The sequence below is a fragment of the Cetorhinus maximus genome, chromosome 1 (genome assembly GCF_964194155.1).
Source record: "Cetorhinus maximus chromosome 1, sCetMax3.hap1.1, whole genome shotgun sequence".
NCBI lineage: Eukaryota > Metazoa > Chordata > Chondrichthyes > Lamniformes > Cetorhinidae > Cetorhinus > Cetorhinus maximus.
In genome coordinates this window covers 42,171,595-42,190,913 of record NC_135879.1, presented here as the reverse complement: position 1 = coordinate 42,190,913, position 19,319 = coordinate 42,171,595, and the positions used below count along the sequence as shown (strand labels likewise).

The window sequence follows — 19,319 nt, the reverse complement described above, 5'->3', positions numbered from 1 at the left end:
TGGGGTCAAATGGAAATCCAGCAGCAACTTTCGTCGTTTAAAAGGGAATTATTTATTTGCACATTCATCCCGAAAGTCTAAAAACTCCCTCACTCTCTCTCACACACACACTCTCAAGAAAACTTATAGGCAAGGAGGATAGTGCACTTTTACAAGTTGTAAACAAAAGAATAGTTCACGTATTTGACTCGTCATAGGAAAAATAGTCGTTGAGGGCCCACTGAAGACGTTTTCACTCCGGAAGGGTAGTCTAGGTAGTTTCAATTGCTGGAGTCATATATCAGGATTCCCTCCAAGAGATGGATGTTCAGCAGGTCAAGAAGCGAGTCACTGTGGTTTCCTGACCAGGCAATCAAATTTCTGTACTAGTGGACTTTGAAAAGGAACAGCTATGGTGACTTTAAGATGTAGCTGTCTCCAGGTTTTAAAAGGTATAGATGTTACTGCCCTTTTTTGCAGCTGCTGTTTCTTGCCTTGTTCTCTTCAGACTGACCAGTTTCTCTCTGTTTCTTGGGATAATAGATTTGTTATCTAAAGGCCGTTTCGATCAGGTGATTGATTACCTGATCAAATACTTCTATTGTCCACACAGAATGGTTCAAAGCTAGCAGCCATCGCTATATAATTGAGAATGTATGGGGGCATCCATTCACACTTACTTATGATAACAAAAGCATCAAGCTCACAGCCAAGGAGTGTCTGGGTCTATAGATTTTTGGGTGAGTCCGTCAATATTGGCAGGTGTAAATCCCACAGATAGGGCAGAATTTGTCATCGTGCACTTGCGCAATATTTCAGTCGGTGGGCGCACGTGGGAGTTGGAGCCGCGCCCACCATCAATTATGAAGCTAGTTAAGGCCATTAAAAAGCTAGATTTTATGTTGCCCATGTGATTTTGCGCTCATTGCATGGGTAAAACGGGTAGGCGGGCAGCCGACAATTTGATAAACCTCATTAAAGGATGGAATAAAAAGGGTCAGCATCCTTGCCAGTGTGAGTAGTGAGGAGTTTTGGAGACAGTTTGCTGCTGGTTGCTTATTGTTACTTGGCAGCTTCATCTCTGTTCTGGTCTTCATTGTTAACATTTCCAGGCTTCATCTCAGGACTTATTGGTGTCTCCAAGGCCCCTGGACGATTCAGACCGTGTGGACCCTTCCAGGTTTCAGACAGCCTTCCGTTAACCTGGGAATGGGGATTGTGGTCTCTGCTGGTGGCACCTCCTCTGAGGAGGAAGAGAAGGGCAGAAGGGAGAGGAGGCCAGGTGTCCCAATGCAGCTTCCAGGGGAGGGACCTGTGGGTGGAGGGGCACAGGCACCAGGGGCGCAAGGCCAGCAGTAAGTCCAAGGCAGAAGGGGCCACAGGGGGCGCCACTATTCTGCTGTCAGGGTTTACAGACGGCGATGCAGCTACTTCAATATGTCTGAGGTGCAATGCTGAAGGAGGATTCACCTCTCAAGGGAGACAGTAACCCCCATTTGTCAGATGATTGGGTCTGAGATCAGCCCCGACTTTGTGGATGGACACCCCATGCCAGTGGCTCTGAAAGTTACAGCGACCCTCAACTTCTATGCCTCCGGCTCTTTCCAGGGCCAGTGGGGGATGTGTGTGGAGTCTCCCAATCAGCTGTCCACAGTTGCGTTAAGCTGGTGACAGAAGCTCTGTTCAGGTGGATACTGACATTTGTTCTTTACCATACAGACCAGGCCAGCCAGGCTGAGAGCCAGAGGCTTTGCAGCGATTGCTGGGTTCCCCCACATTCAGGGTGCTATCGACTGCACACATGTGGTTGTCAAGGTGCCAGTGGGTCAGCCGGGTGCCTTCATCAACAGGAATGGATTCCACTCCATGAACATGCACATAATGTGTGACCACAGGATGCATATTCTGCAAGTCTGTGTAAGGTACCCTGGCAGCTCCCATGACGCTTACATCCTGAGACACTCCCAGGTGCCAAGCCCGACTGGATGGACGGCTGCTGGGTGACACGGGCTAACCGTTGAAAAGGTAGCTTATGATGCTTCTCTGCCACTCAAGAACAGAGGCAGAGCAGCATTACAACAGGAGTCATGCTTCCACAAGGGCAGTAGTAGAGAGGACCATTGGTCTTCTCAAGATGCACTTCCGATGCCTGGACCATTCAGTGGGTACACTACAATATCCTCCAGAGTGGGTGTCACTGTGGAGAGCGCAGCATGCAACCATTATCAATCTGGCACTGGCAAGGGGGTACCCACTGGAGGAAGAGGATCTTGATGCAGCTGCACAGGCCACAGATGATGAATCCACTAGTGAGTCAGAAGAGGAGCAGATGAGGGGAATATCGAGGGCGTGAGGCAGATCTCTGTATCCTTCAGGGATACCAAGGATGCCTTGATCCAACGTTCCTTCAGCTAGGCTGCCAAAGATCTGCTTCCACTTCATGCCAGGGCTGCCGCCTCCATCCCGGGCGTTTGAAATGACCCTTTCATTTGCACTCAAACCAGCTGGAGAGCATTGGAGAAGGATGATGTGGTCAACCATGTCAAAGGCTGTATCACGTTGAGAAGGATGAGAAGGGATATTTTACCTTTGTCATCTCACATGGTACATATACTCACATTGTGTCAGTCAGAGGGAAAGGCATCAATGATCACTTCCTTCTATCCCTCTCCACTCATATCCTCGCTTCCACTCCTGATTTCCTTTGCATCTAACATTCTCTCTTAAATGACCTCCAACAGCATTTTCAAATTCCCAACTGTCTATCCTTTGGACCTCCATTCACAATATTCCAGCAGCTATCAATCTGGTCAATCCCACCCATATCTTTGATGCCGATGTTCCCATAAGACCATTACTCACTCTCATTCGCTTCAGACAACTAGTTTAGCTATTCATCAACAGATCTGGCTGGACCACTTAAAGCAACACGGGTATGGGCCCCCTCTGCCAAAGCTGCTCATTATGCCAGGATAATTCTGGAATGAAAAGATAACCCCAGATTTCTCTTTGCTACAAGCCTTCGCCTTAAACTCCTCTTCTTTACCCCTCCACCTTCACCTCCAACAAGCTTGATGAGCCCACGGTCTTCTATAACACGAATATCGAGACCAACTGTTCAGCTGCATTTACTGCCTCCCTAGCCCACCAAACCAAATTTCCCTTGGCTTCCCCCGCCCTAGTCCTGAACTTGTATCATTCTATAGGTTTATCTCCTATCTCTACTCATTACCTCTCCGAGCTAATCTTGTCCACAAGACAAGGACAGGAGAACAAGAACACAAGAATTAGTAGTGCAGGCCATTTTGGCCCTTTAAGCCTGCTCTGCCATTCAGTAAGATCATGGCTGATCCGATTGTGACCTCAACTCCACTTTCCTGACTGCCCCCCATAACCCTTGACTCCTTCTCAATCATAACTCGAAACACATCTCCTGCTCCTTTTGACAAAAGGAAGCACAAAACTGTTGATAACCCAACGCCCATTCCTGGCCCCCACGTTACATAATATTGTTAATGGTTCCCTCTCCTCAGATACTGAACCCCTTTAAGTCTGCTGTTATAATTTCCCACTCCTCAAAAGCCCACCCTTGACCCCGCTGTCCTTGTAAACTACTGCCCCATCTCCCATCTCCCTTTCCTTTGAGTAATTAAACAAGTTGTCACTTCCCAAATCTATGTCCATCTTTCTCGGGTCTCCACTTTTGAACCCCTACAAGCAAGATAAGAGCTGGCAGAGGCACAATTGGCTGAATGGCCTGCTTCAGTGGCGTTTTATTGGACATAAATACATTGGATGATTAGCCCACTGCCTTCCCACCCACCCCTGATCTAATCCCCATGATACAGGGGACGGGGAGGGATTGGCTAATCCACTAGCCTCCCCACCTGCCCTTAGGCCTACTGAGGGCCTAAGGTGGCCAATTATTGCACACTTAAGGCCCTCAATATATCTCCACTGCCATAATATGTTGGGCAGCAGAAGGCAGGTGAGGGTGGGACAGTCATTTTTCACTTAAGTTGGTGAAAAGGCAGGAAGGAAGGGGATGCCCTGTGCATGTCATGGGCACCCACCCCCCCAAGATCGTACCCCCCACTTTGTGCCTCCTCATCTGGTCTCCAAACCTGCACCCCCAACCCCCTCCCTAGGGTGCCTGATCCCTCCTTGCCCAAAAAGTCCTGAGATTTACCTGTATCCAGCATCCATGACACTTCTTCATGGGACTGTTTGCAGTCCCAGCAGTGCCCACTACAGAGTTTTTGTGGTGCTCGGACTGTAAGAGCTGCTGACCAATCTGATTGGCCAGCAGCTCATGAGAGCAGGGCTTCCCTTCCTCGGAGGGGCAGAAGTCCAACCCTCAGCTTGTTCAGCTGACTCACAGCTTATCACCACTCCGGGGTGGCCTTTTTAAAAGTTGTTCCATTTCTGACCAACTTTTCTTCTGGGGGGCCACCAGCAGTACATTCCCCCGCAAAATCCAGCCGTGGAATTTTAAGGGATGATCTAATTGAAATATTCAAGGTGATTAAAGGACTAGGTAGTTTTTCTCTAACATCTTTCCTCCAGTGGGAAGTCCAGAAGAAGGGGAAATAATATTAAAGTTACAGCTAGATCATTCAGGGGAAATGGCATGATGCACTTCTTCACACAAAGTGTAGAGGAAATTTGGAACACTACACCTAGAAAGCTGTTATAAAAAGATCAAAACATACGTTAATAAATGCAAAAGCAAAATACAGCAGATGCTGGAATCTGAAATAAAAACAGAAAAGCTAGAAATATTAAGCAGGTCTGGCAGCATCTATAGAGCGAGAAACAGGGTTGATATTCTGATGAAATGTCACTGACCTTAAATACCAACTCTTGTTTCTCTCTTCACAGATACTGCCAAACCTGCTCAGTATTTCAAGCATTTTCTGAGATTAGTTGATGTTTATTTAAGCAAGGGGATTGAGGGGTACAGAACCAAGGTTGGCAAATGGTGTTAAGATACAGATCAGCCGTGATCTAACTGAATAGTGGAACAGGTTTGATGGGCTGAAAGGCCCTCTCCAGTTCCCATTTTCATCCCCACTCCAGAGCCTTGAGTACATAATTTCAGCTGTCGTTGCCGTGCATTTCCTAGGGAGGTGCTATCTTTTGGGTAAGTCCATAAACTGAGGCTCTGTCTGCCTTCTCAATTGAATGTAAATGATCCCATCGCCCGATTTGAAGCATGGGAGTTCTCTGAATTTTCTGGCTAATATTTATTCTTCAATCAGCATCATTAAAATGAATTAACTGATTATTCATCTCTGATGCGTGATTTAATTGTGCACACATTTTCTGATGGATTTTTCTACATTATAACACCACTAAATTAAATGTTAAATGCTTTAGGTCATGAAAGGCGAAATAAAAATTCAAGTTTTTTTTTCTGTGCACAATGTTCAACTGTATACTTAGGTAGATTGGTACAGTACCCACTCCTCCATCTATTCTGAAGAACACTAAAGTATTTTGTCAAACATTAGTCATATAAATCTCTCACCTCAGTCATCAACCATTGTTTTTGTCTCATGCCGATATCCAGGAGTTTAGTCTCATCCAGAATTTCATCCAGTGTCAGTGGATAGGTATCTCCACGCTGGTGGCGAGTCTGCACAAAAAAGTTAAAATTTAAACTTGATGTAAGAGCATAGAAGTTGCAACATGAGAACAAGCCACTTGGCCCAACAGGTCTGTGACAGCATTTACCCTCAATTTGAGAAAACAGCCCTGATCACATCTACTTATCATGTTCTAATGTCCCTTTATTCGCCCTATCCAAACTAAGCTTGAATGTTGAAGGTTTCTGCCTCAACCATTAATCCTGGAAGTGAACTCCAAAGTCTCAAGACAATGTGAAAATAGGTTCCCACTTGCCCTCTGTTCTAAATCTCTCACATTTAATCTTGTATCAATGGTCCCCCATTCTAGATCTCTCAACTCAAATCTCAGCCTATTTATGAGGTCCCCACCATCACAGATGCCAGTCTTCAGCCACTTTAATTCATTCCAAGTGACATGAAGGATAGCTGAGTGCCATGGACACAAAAAAAAGTTCACAAAGCCATGAAAATATCTGATGTGATGATGAAGACATGTGCTCTATAACTAGCTACTGTGCCATTGTGGCTGCAACACTAACATCTACTTGACATGTACTAAATTGCCCATGTATATCCTGTCCATAAAAAGAATAAATCCAAGCAGGCCAATTACTGTCTATCAACCTTCTCTAAATCACCAGCAAGCAATGGAAAGAGTTGTCAATGATGCTATGAATTGACGTTTACTTAGTAATAATCCAGTGCAGAATTGATGGGCCAAAGGGCCTCTTTTTGTGCTGTGCTATTCTATTTGATAATTCCAGCTTGCTGATTGATGCTCAGTTTTAGTTCCGTCAGGACCATTTGGCTATAGACTGCATTACAGCCTTGGTCCAAATATGGGCAAAAGAGCTGAATTCCAGAGGTGAGAAGGGAACATTAAGATGGTATTTGGCCAAGTGTGGCGCAAAGGAGCCCCAGGTAAACTGAAGTAAATGAGACTTGATGAAAAATCTGATGGGTCTGGAGTCATAGGTGGCACAAAGGAAGATGGTTGTGGTTATTGGAGACCAATCCCTAAGCTCCAAGACATCATACAGGAGTTCCTCACAGCAGTATCCCAAGTCCAACTATCATCAGCTGTTTCATCAATGATCTTCCCTCCATCAAAAAGAGCAGAAATAGGTGAATTTGCCTGATGATTGCAAAGTGTTTAGCTCCATTTGCAATTCCCCAGATAATAAGGCGTTCATGCTTGAATGCAGCAAGACCTGATCAATATACAACTTGGGTCAATAAGCAGCAAGAAACATCTATGCTACACAAGTGCCAGACAATGATCATCTGCAAAAGGCATGCTCCTTGAGATTCAATGACATTACAATGTTAATGTCCCCTAAATCAACATCTTGGAGTGACACCACTGATCAGACCACTGACAAGCCACATATCAGAAGCTGTGCACTCTGTCAAGGGTAGCTCACTTCCTGACCATCTAAATCCTCTCTGCTACCTGCTGGTGATGTTACAATGCACTCGTTGAGTCAGAGTTGCTGTGGCTACATGTACTTTTACATGCATGTTGTAGTCTGGAGCTATGAATGTAATGGTAGAAGCTCCAACGTTCTTTCCATCACATCACTGACCAGGTATCTCTCCCACTCTTACCACTTGCTATTGGTGGGTGTTGGAAGGATTTGCAGATTGATACTCAACCAGGCAGATTTATGAACCTTGGTTATCAATTCGTGGGGTAGGACTCAAGCCCGAGCTTCTGGTTCAGAGGTAAGGACACTAACCACTGCATCACAAGACCGTTTTACTATCTATAAAGCACATATTAGAGTGCGATTAATACGCTTCACTTTCCTGGATATGTACACCTGCACAACATCCATGAAGCTTGACACCATCTAAGGTCCACATGATCAGCACCCCAATCACCAGCTTAAATATCCACTTCCTCATCACCAGTATTCTGTAGCTGAAGTTTATACTATCTACACAATGCACTGCAGCAAGTCACCAAGGCTTCTTCTTGCCAGCATCTCGAAACCCACAAGTTCCACCACCTATTAAGTCAATGGTAACAGGTGCAAAAGAACAGTCAAGTTCCCCACCAAATCCCACACCATTCTAACTTGGAAATATATAGCCATTTCTCCATCGTGACTGGGAGAAAATCTTGGAACTCCCTACCTGGCATCGCTGTGGGAGTACCCTCACCATATGGATTGCAAAGGTTCAAGAAGGCAGCGCTTTCTCAAAGACAGTTAGGTGTCAGATGTGGCTCCATGGTAGCACTCTTGCATTCAGTCTGAAGGTCATGGGTTCAAGTTTCTTGAGCACAAAATCTAGGCTGACATTTCAGTGTAGTACTGACTGAGAAAAACTCTTCTATTATACTTCCCTGTAATCTGCATTGTTCCAATGAAAATTGTAATAAGGTTCAGTTTTTGTGGCCCAGGTTGGGACCAATAAATATAGAAGAACAGGGAAGAGGTCCTGCAAAGGGAATATTAGTATTTAGGAACTAAATTTTAAAAAAAGGATGCCACAGGTGACAATCTCACATTTATTGCCTGAACCACTTGCTAATTGGCATCGAGATAGACAGATCAGTAAGGTGAATGCATAGTTGAAAGAGTGGTATGGGAAAGGGCAATTCCAGGTCATGGTGCACGAGCAACATTAATGAGACAAGTAGGAGCTGAACTATTGACAGGAGCTCCACCTAAAAAGGAATGGGAGCAAAGCTCTAGCTGAAAAGGTAAAATAAGACTGCTATTAAACTAGTAAGATGGGGGCATGGATCTAGTTAAAAATAACAGCAGTATGAAGGTATAAAAAAGCGAAGATGAGAATAAGGGAAGGAATAATAATATAAACTTACAGGACATAATTGTAAAGTAACTGCTAAGAATGAACCAAAAGGAATGAGTAACCCGCCTATACAGCACTGTACACAGCACCCAAATCCAACTGGAATACGGGAGGCAATAATTCATAGTAAGGATAACAGAAACGTGGCTACGTAAAGAACAAGATTGACCTAAATACTGCAGGATATAATGTTTTAAGAAAGGATAGAGAAAGAAGGTGGAGGATGTGGGGTAGCTGTACAAATTAGGGATAACAACAGCAGTAGAAACAATCAACATTATGAAATAGCTTTTATATCCCTCTATATGCATTCTAAGAAGGGATTCATCAAATTAATAAGGCTATAATGGAAACCACACAAAATGGAAGGAAACTGGAGGGAGAAACAAATAGGCAAATCTATGAAATATATAATAATCATGGGAAACTTCAAATGTTTCAAATAAACTTCAAGAGGGGCTAGGGAAAGGGAAAAAGGAAAGAATTTTTTGCAAAGTGTTCTGCAGTTCTTTCTTAGCCAGTTTCTAAGAAACCCACGAAGAGAGGAATCTAGTAAAGGGAAATGAATCAGAGGAGATGTGAGAAGTAATTGTGGAGCATTTAGGCAATAGGTGATCACAAAAAAAAAGAAACTTAAGATTGTGAGAGACATAAGTAAGGCAAAGACCAAAGTAATAGATCAGTAAAAAAAAAACTAATTATGAGGGTTTGGACTAGGGAAGGCACACTGGGGAAAAAGTATTGACAAAGAGATTGAACATCAGTGGGAAATATTTTATTAAAAAGGTGATTAATAAGGTTCAGGAAAAACATATTCCACTAAGAAAAAAGAACAAACTTGGATGCTAGGCTTTGCTGGAAGTTGTTTATTGACCTCAAGCTAACAGTGATAAAGTAGCAGGATACATAAATGCGGACATCAGTTAAGGTTGTTACAAAAACAGAAAAGTTATAATGGGAGAATTTAATTTCCACAGAATGAGGGAAGGCATTACAGCTAAAGTTCCAAAGGCAAAAAATTTCTTGTCTATTCAGGAGAGCTTTCTAGAACAATATTATCTTGAATCAACAAAAGTACAGGCCATCTTAGATTTAGCAATGAGCAATGATCCTGAGCAAGTCAATAATCTAATGGTTTTACAGAACTATCTAACAGCAACCATATTGTCACATTTTAAAACTCAGCCAAGCATTCATAATGGCACAACAAAAGAATGCTATTGAAGCTGCACGAACAGATGCTAATGGATTTTCTAACCTGCACTAGATGGCCTGTCCATCAAAGCAGTCTAGCAAAGGCTTTTTTTGAACTCTTGCTCACAGCTGCAGCTTTTTAAAAAAAAAATATTTAAAGAGCAAAGTATTTTTAAAAACTTCAGATCATGACAGTTATGCAGACCTTATCTGCCTTTCAAGAATGTTTATGGTTACTCCAATTCAAGACTCATACACCAAGAATTAAGGCCCTTGCAACATCAAAACAGGGTCTGAACTCAGCACTAAGTTCAAATGGTCCCGTTAAGTTTAGGTTTCTTTCCTGTATGAATTATGCCCACTTCCTTTTCCTTACCAGCAAAAATTGGACTCGTCGGAAATGGAGGATGGGAAATCCCCATTGGGTCCTGTCTACTATTTTTAAAGGTCCACGAAAATCTTGTCCCTATATTTCAAAAGAGAGCTAGAACAAATCCAGGAATGATGGACTAGCTCACTTAATGTCAGTGGTAGGAAAGCCCCTGAAATCTTTATTCAAAATAGTAATAAAAACAATTTATGAGACTGAAAACATAAAAAATAGTCATCATGAATTTCAAAATACAAGGTCATGCTTGATCACATAGTAGACTCATAGCTAAGGTCAGAGCATGTGAAGTCATGGGGCAAGGAGCAATTTGTGTGGCAAACTGGCTACAAAACAAGAAAGTGGGAATAAAGGGAGTTATTAAGACTGGAAGGTGAAAAGTGGTGTTCAATAGGTATCGGTGCTGGGACTGGTTCACCTTTTACATAAACGATTTGGACTCTGGAATTGGAAGTACAATATCAAATATTAGCTTGCGTAACACCAAATTGGGGAGTATAATAAATACTGAGAAAGACTGCGGGGGAAACTTTGGCATAGTGGTAATATCACTGGACTAGTAATCCAGATGCCCAGGCTAATTCTCTGGAGGCATGGGTTCAAATCTCACCATAGAAGCTGGTAGAATTTAAATTCAATTAATAAAGTCTGGAATTAAAAGCTGGTCTCTGTAATGGTGACCATGAAACTATCATTGATTGTTGTAAAAATACATCTGGTTCGCTAATATCCTTTTTGGGAACCTGGTCTGGCCTTCATGTGATTCCAAACTCTCAGCAACGTGGTTGAGTCTTAACTGCCCTCTGAAATGGCCTTGCAAATCACTCAGTTCAAGGGCAGTTAGGGAAGGGAAACAAATGCTGGCCTTGTCAGCGATGCCCACATTCCATGAAAGAATAAATCAAGAAATTATAAAATGGCTTGAACAAATGTGCAGAATGGGCATGAAACGAAAATAAACATTAAAAAAATGGCAAGTATGATGTACCGCATTTTGTTGGGGTGAATAAGGAGGCCATCTACTAACTGGGAAAAAAGTCTAAATGGGGTTGGGGCACAAAGAAATCAGTAGCAATGCCCATCAACACAGCCATAAAAAGTGCAAAAGGAAGCGCTGGGGTTAATTTCAAGAGGAATAGAATACAAAAGTAAGAAGTTATATTAAACATGCATCACATTTTGGTTAGACCACAATTAGAGTACTGTACACGATTCGAATCTCTATATTACAAAAAGGATATGGGTATGGTGTAGAAATTGCAAAACAGACTCAAGGATACTGAGAGGTATAAATATCATCAAAGCCTGAATGGGCTGGGGATCTTTTCTTTAGAAACGAGAATACTTCAGAGGTATTTAAAATTCTGAAGAAGTTTAACAGGGTTACTGTAGAGATGTTTCTACTTGTGGAGGAATTCAAATCTAGGGGCCATAAATATCAGATATTCACTAATAATTCCAAGAAGTATTTCAGGAGAAACTTCTTTACTTGGAGTAGGAAGAAATGTGTCTCCCAGTTCTAGTCTCTCCCATAAGGGGAAATATCCTCTCAGCATTCACCCTGTCAAGTGCCTTTAGGATCTTATATGTTTCAATAAGATCACCTCTCACTCTTCTAAACGGATACAGGCCCAACCTGTCCAAACTTTCTTCACAAGATAATCCCTTCATCCCAGGAATCAATCAAGTGAACCTTCTCTGAACTGCTTCTAATGCAATTATATCCTTACTTAAGTAAGGAGACCAAAACTAAATACAGCACTCCAAGTGTGGTCTCAACAACACCCTGTAAAGTTGTAGCAAAATATCCCTACTTTTATATTCCACTCCCCTTGAAACAAACAACAACATTCCATTTGCCTTCCTAATCACTTGGTGCACCTGCATACTAGCTTTACCTGATTCATGCACCAGGGCACCCAGATCCCTCTGTACCACAGAGTTCTGCAATCTCTTTCTATTTAAATGATGTTTTTTTTATTCTGCCTGCCAAAGTCGACAAGTTCACATGTTCCTAGTGATTGTAATTGTTTTAAATTCCTCCCTCCCTTTCACCTCTTGATTTACAAGTATTTCTGGGATGGTATTTATCTTTTCCACAGTGAAAACAGACACAAAATATCTGTTAAATACTTCTGCCATTTCCTTATTTACGATTATTAATTTCCCAGGCTCACTTCAGTGGATCAATGCTCACTTTACTCATTTTCTTTTAAATACTTGTAGAAAGTCTTACCATCTGTTTTTATATTGCTAGCTAGCTTTCTCTCATACTCTAATTTCTCCCTTATTACTTTTTTTAGTCATCCTTTGCTGTTTTTTAAAAAAAAGATAATGGCTTAAAAAAACGGGAGAGAAATCAGGTTATGAGGTCTCTGCAATAGTGGGAGAGCAACTGGCTGAACACTAAAAACAAATAGACATACTTCAAAGCTGTTAGATATCTTCAGTTAATTTTGTTTAATGAAGATGCTTACTGGAATGCAAAAGTGTCTAGAAGCAAAATAGAAGTTACTTTAGGAATCACTTCATGGTTCAATTAGAACCATGGAATTAGAACTGGGTGAACAGCTGACGAACATTTGATCAGGTCTTATGGATGGCTCTGAGCATAAATAATTGATAACAGGCAAACACAAAAAAGGCTGGAGATGAAATGTTTCAATGGAGGAGTGGAACTGATCATGGGAAGACAGCACAGGATGAGATAAGGGAAGATGATGTAAAGGTTGGTTGATCAAGGGTAAAACGTACGTACAAAGGCTCTAAAAGTTCACGGAAGGTGGATAAAATAAGGGAAGGCTTTAACCCCATTGCTTAGATAAAGAACTTGACATGCTATTAAGCATTCCGTATTAAGAACAACTGTTACAGGACAATTAAGTCCTGCCAATATAACACCCAAAACACCCCTGAAAAAGAGTATAAAGGATAAGTTTTTGGAGGAAGCCATTGCAGTAGACGATTAAGAGGAACTCCTAAAGTTGAAACATGCTGACTTTGGTCTAAAGCTCTTTGGTATTTTGAGAGGTCATGAAGACATGAGGCACTGAGTAGAGTAAAAGAACAGCTGTTTGCACATGCCAGCCAAACCCTGCCTGTCCTAGACCTGTACTTACTACTTGTCATAGTCCTATACCTTTATTGTATAACTACTGTGTTATATCTCGTGTAAAATTCTGATTAAACGCAACATTCCCACCAGATTTGTTGCAGGCAATCATGATTGATCAGATATAATTGATAACAAATTGTGCTCAAATTAAAATATCAAAAAATTGCTTTTCTTAAAAATTGGTATCACCTTGGCTCATTTTCAATCCAGTGGGACCTCCCAGTGTTCAACAACTTGCTCATGGAGATTGTGGTTGATTGATTTTGTCACAATGATTATTAAAGCATACAAGATTATATCATTGTTTTCCAGGGAATCATTAGTTTTGAGACATTTATCCCTGCATAGGATGACCATACACATGATATCAAGCTCGTTAAGTTTAATTGTAGAATCTCCCATGATTGGTGATAAGCTACTAGTGAATATTTCCAGGAATTCTCATCATTTGGTACTCTACCTATTTTAGTCCATCCTCATTTACAACCTTAAGAAACATACATTTTCGAATGGTTCCTTTCACAAAGGAAGTCTTCACCTAATGTTCGAGAAGAACAGAAGGAATGTTACTCTGCAACTGACAACGTTATCTAATACTTTGCAACAGAAGAAAAGTTCCTCAAGTCCTGAGCACGCTTGTGTTAAGATAACTGCAATTTAGCAAAAGTAAACTCTTTCAAACTTTGAAAAGTAATATCTATAAAACAGACAAAGAAAAACTGCTTGAACAGCTAAAGAGAAAAGGGCCCAAAAAATGGAAACTTTTCTGGTGTGTCACAGGGAACAAAATTGCTGTTAACAGTATAACAAATGCCTCCTGCCACTCCCATTCAAAAGTTGCATCGTTGTGATTGCTATATTGCACAAACAGTTAAAGGCAACACAGTTATTTCTCCTCCCCTTTCACCCGTAATTTAGACAATGGTCTACACATTTATAACTGACTGAATGAAAAAAGACGGTACATTTCCCCAGAAATTTTTTGCCAAGTTAATTTTCCAGAAAAGATTTATCATTGAGCTAATAATTTTTATGTAACACCTTTTTCATACAAGACGTACAATCAAACACAAACAGACAAGAGACAAACGAGGCTATGAGAAGAAATAACCAAAAGTTTTATCAATGAACTGGGCTTTAAGGGGAGAAAAGCGAGTTGGGGAGGCAAATAGATTTAGGGGGAAATTCCAGAGATCAGGGGCCTAGATAATTGAAGACACAGTCACCAATGGTCGGTGGGGGGGTGGTTTGGCAGGCAAATGGAGTTGGAGGGGGGATGTGCAATAAAGCCTCAGGGCAGGAGAAAGGGTTGTAGAACAGTGTTAAGGAAGAGAAGAGATAGGCATGTATGGAAGCTGACAGTGATGAAGACAAAGCAGATAGAAACTAGAGCCATAGGACTCCAGTGCTACTACTGGGTGCAAACAGAAGCCATGGCTGGAGATTTTCTAGTTAAAGTTCAATAGGTAAGAGTGCAACCAATCAAGGGTAATCCCACTGAATTGGACAAAGGAAAGGCATTGAAGGTGAATGGTGTGACTATTCATGCAGGGGTCAAGAAGGACAAAGTGGTAGAATGCACCAGAGTCACACAGAATGCCTTAACGACTTTGATTAGGGCCATTTTAAACCAATGATAGGGACAAAAAATATGATTGGAGTTGCAGACATGTATTTGGGAGATCACAACATATTTGGCAACTTTAGAGAAAGGGCGCTGGAAATAGGCAAGTAGCTTGTAGGGGCAGAAGAATTATCAGGGAATTAATTTTTGAGAAACAGAGCAACAATAGCACCTTTTAAAGCAAAAGAAGCAATAGCCCATGAAAGGGAACCATTTATAATGTCACCATATGGAACAAGGAGATAGGAGGGAATCAACAGAGACAGCAAATGATTGATCTTAATGAAGTCGTCCATGAACTTCTTTCGTCTGTTGAGGGTAAGGTTGGGGGGAGTGGGAGAAAGGAGTTTAAGATGATAATTTGGTAGTAAAGAAGCCAGGGATTATCTTTGGCTCTCTACAATGATCAGCAGTTTTGGTAAAGAAGCATGCAGCCTGTTAGTACTTAAGATCCAGCTGGATCTGGTGATTGATAGCTAAATTAGTTGTGCATTTGATACGCTTAAGTCTGTGTCCCTTAGATGTGAGTGAGTTGAAATGCAAGCCATCCAGGGAGATTGATCACAGTAAAGGTTTTTGCTGGACAGGGACGTCAAAGGTAGATGTGAGGGAGTGATTTAGTAAATTGATAGTTGCAAAAGCAATGTGGCGACTGAGCCTAAGCAGTTGGGATTCAAAGTTCAGTTGTAACTAATCTGGAGAAGTTTTTTCTTGGAGATGGACACAGAAATTTGGCAGCTGTCAATTAGATTTTACTTCCACTACATCTACCAAAATGTGGAAACTTCAAAATATTCATTGCCTATTTTAAGCTAAAATTATGAAAGCTAATTACTAGTCCCAGTAGAAAGATATGAAAGCAAATTACCTTCATGTAGTTTACTATTTTAGCAAGCACTCCAAACTTGTACCCAGCACTCCCTGGAAGCGTTCTATAGGCGAAAGATCCATTTTCTGTAAAAGAACAGGGTAGATTATAAAATACTTTTTCAGGAAGTAAAGATACAAAGCAGTGCCAAAATTCTTTTATGTTGCTGATTTTTAAATTGAAACAAAAATTCCTGCTGAACTGTTGCATTTTTTTTTGTGGTTTAGTTAGTAGTTTTATTGGAGCATTCCAAATTTTTGTTTTAATTCTTTAATGCAATGTGAGCATCGCTGGCATGGCCAGCATTTGTTGCCCATTCCTAATTGCCCTTGAGAAGGTAGTGGTGAGCCACCTATTTGAACTGCTGCAGTTCAGTAACTACACTCACAGTTCCAAGTTTTTGACCCAGTGACAGTGAAGGAACGGCGATATCGTTGCAAGTCAGGATGATATGTGGCTTGGAGGGGAACTTGCTGTTAGTGGTGTTCCCATGCATTTGCTGCCCTTGTTCTTCTAGGCATTAGAGGTTGCAGGTTTGGAAGGTGCTGTTGAAGGAGCCACGGCAAATTGCCGCATGGCATCTTGTATACGGGACACACGACTGCCATTGCAAGGGGGTTGAGGTGCATAGGCTATTAAAATGTCATGAATAGGAACAGAAAATAAACAAATAGGCTAATAATAGAATGCTGACCTTTATATCTAGAGGACTAGAATATAAGTGATTGAATTAATATCTCATCTATGCAAAACCCTGGTTAGACCACACCTGGAATATGGACTGTGGTTCGGGGCACAACCCCTTAAGTAGCATATATCAACCTTGAAAGGAGTAGACTTCTCAGAATAATACCCAGACTCCAGGGATTAAATTATGAGGAGATATAACACAAACTAGGATTGCACTCTCTGGAAATTAGGAAGTTATAGTACGAATTAACTTGGGGAAATAGAGAGATAGCATTAATGCTAGTTGGGAAGTCAAGGAGCAATAGGCACAATCTAAAAATTAGAGCCAGGCCTTTCAGGAGTGAAATTAGGCAACATTTCTACATGCCAAAAGTTTGGACCACTCTTCCTGCCACCAGCAATGAATGTTAGATTTAAAATTAACAATTGATCTAAGATTGCTAAGTTTTGGGATAGGGGGGAAATGTGGGTATGTGGAGTTAGGTCACAGATCAGCCATGATCTCACTGGTAGAGCAGGCACGAGGGACTAAAGGGTCTATTCCTACTCTTGTGCTCAAGAGAAAGGACATTAAGAGTTACAGAATCAGGGTGGGTAGATGGAGTTAGGATACAGATCAGTCATGATCTAATTGGATGTCAGAACAGACTCAAAAAAAGCTGAATTGCCTACCACTGTTTACATGAAGGGCAAGGGAGGTGGGGAGCGAGAGAAAAATAATCAGAAGACATTGTTACAACCGCAGCCGATGTTATTTGCTGAGCAGGCCAAATTCCAGAAGGAAACGTCTTACTAATCATAACCTTTTTGTATTTTGAAAACGAGGGAAAGAACTACTGATCCCTGAAGCATAGAATCCCAGTAACACTTTAAGGATTTTAAAATTAAAAGATTTATTAACAAGAAGGAGAAAAAAAAACTTAAGCACGCAAGATTAAAGTTACACAATTAAAACAGTTTTACAAAACATTCCCCCCCACCCCATCCAAGGAAAAAACACTTGGTCAGAACACACAAGTAAACTAGTTGGCAACAGCTCCCTTACAGAAGGTTAACCATAAAAATCCAGTAATATTATCCAAGGCAATAACTGCTGTCACTTTAGTAAAGGTATACCATACGACTTCTCACTCTCTTCTACTCTGCTGTGGAAATCTCAAAGAAAAGTTCAGAAGCAGACTGCTTTCTGAAAACAAAGATTTCTTTGGCTTGAAAACTCGATGGCTGCTTCAAATTCACAACTTTCACACCTTCTCCCAACACAGATCTGGTTTCAGGACATCTCCCCCACACAGCTACACCACAAATCAACTAAACATCTTTCTTTCCTTTCATCTTAGATTCCATTGTTCTCAAATACCTCCTTGAAATGAACGTTTCTAAAAATATAAAATTCTTTCATGTTTTCCTATTGCCTCCACTTTCAAGTCAAATAATATTTAATAACTTTCCCTTGTTTATTTCTGAAACCTTTGTAAGTTGTAATAGTCCCTTGCCACTTCTGAACTCCCCTTTGAAATGTAGCAACTGAAAAGTTAAGCCCCTACATATCTCATAATGCACATTTTAAAACCCAATCATGGACGCACCACCATATTCCTAAAATATTAAATAACAATCCATCTTCACATCATGCCAAAGACTGAGAAATGTAACAGAAGGCAAAAAAGACAAACAGAATACAAACAGAAAACAAAAAAGAGATTGGAATGCAAGTGGAAGAGATGGAAGAGGCATAGAGAACAAAAGCAGCATAGATGAGTAGAAAAAGGATAAAGCTTACTGACCAGGAGAAATATATAATTTTTTAAAAACGTGCTCACATTGTAAAAATCAATATCAATGAGAATATGCCATTCTTGGCCAATAGCAGACAAGTTCCATCTTCCTGCTTTCCGCAATAGGCTGCAAGGTTTACAGAGCTCATTACAGTATTTCCTGTTACAAGAACATCTTGCTGCTCCTCTTGCCAGAAAGGTATGTGTTCTCTTTTCTAATTCATGATTTGTTGAGAAGCCAGCAGACAAAAAGTATTACGTTTGAACAATAGAAAGGTATTTAAGTAGTCATTCGTTGAAGCTGCTGTGTCTGCATGAAATCTTGTGAAATGATCCCCAATATCTCAAATTTAATTAAAAAAAAGGCCTGTAGCTCCCTTCCATTTACTGGTAATTCTGAGATGAGTAATTCATTTTTAGTATCAGTGACTGACAGCATTATAACTAAGTGAATAAATGATTGCTACTCATTTTTGAATTTCTATTGAGAGCAACTATGTGGAACTAAAAGGCTGGCTGGTGGCCTTTAAAAATGAGTCTGTGTGTGAAATACTGCCGAGTGGGTCCTGCAGCATAATCTGCGAGGCTGCTGAAATGGAAGGGTTCAGATGAACAAAGGCTGCAGACAGAGGTTTGTAGTCGCAAGATGATTGAATGTGAAATTACACTGCAAGGATTGACATATGAAAATTTAACACATTCTTATATGTGATTTTTGCTATTTTAATAGATGTGTTGATCTATTTAAAATAAATTAGTTAAATGCCTTGAATATCATGTGTTTACGGTTCTTAAAATAAAGACTATTCCCAATTGTGTCAGGATATTTGTTGAGTCAAGTCAATACTCAAGTCAGAGATTGGCACATTTTTGGATACTAAAGGGTTCAAGGAATGTGGGGATAGAGCGTGAAAGTGTAACTAAGGTGAAAGATCAGCCATGATCCAACTGAACAACAGGAGCAGGCTTAGGATGACCTACTCCTGCTTCTATTTCTTGTGTTCTTACATAGGTTTGCAAAAAAAAAAAAATTGCAACACGTGCTTTCCTTAACACATGATGAAAATTTGCTGATATACTTAAGGTATGTAATAAACCTTAACAAACACATGTTAAAGAAATATTTATGGCTTGATGTCTTGTGACTATGTAAGCTCTAGCTCTAAAGAGGAGTATTAGAAAGAAACATCAATTCAGGTGCCGAATTTTATGGGCCACCCACAGGCAGGA

At 40.9% G+C, this 19,319-nt stretch overlaps 1 protein-coding gene across 2 annotated transcripts in view; it reads right to left on the bottom strand.

The window, feature by feature from the left end:
* gtf2e2 (general transcription factor IIE, polypeptide 2, beta) overlaps positions 1 to 19,319 on the bottom strand; it is a 64,869-nt gene that overhangs the window by 12,877 nt on the left and 32,673 nt on the right. For both annotated transcript variants that reach the window (XM_078540305.1, XM_078540314.1), the window contains exons 3-4: positions 15,622 to 15,707; positions 5,510 to 5,617 (exon numbers count right to left, since the gene is read on the bottom strand). In XM_078540305.1, the coding sequence (XP_078396431.1) occupies positions 5,510 to 5,617; positions 15,622 to 15,707 (194 nt within the window). The remainder of the gene's footprint in view (positions 1 to 5,509; positions 5,618 to 15,621; positions 15,708 to 19,319) is intronic.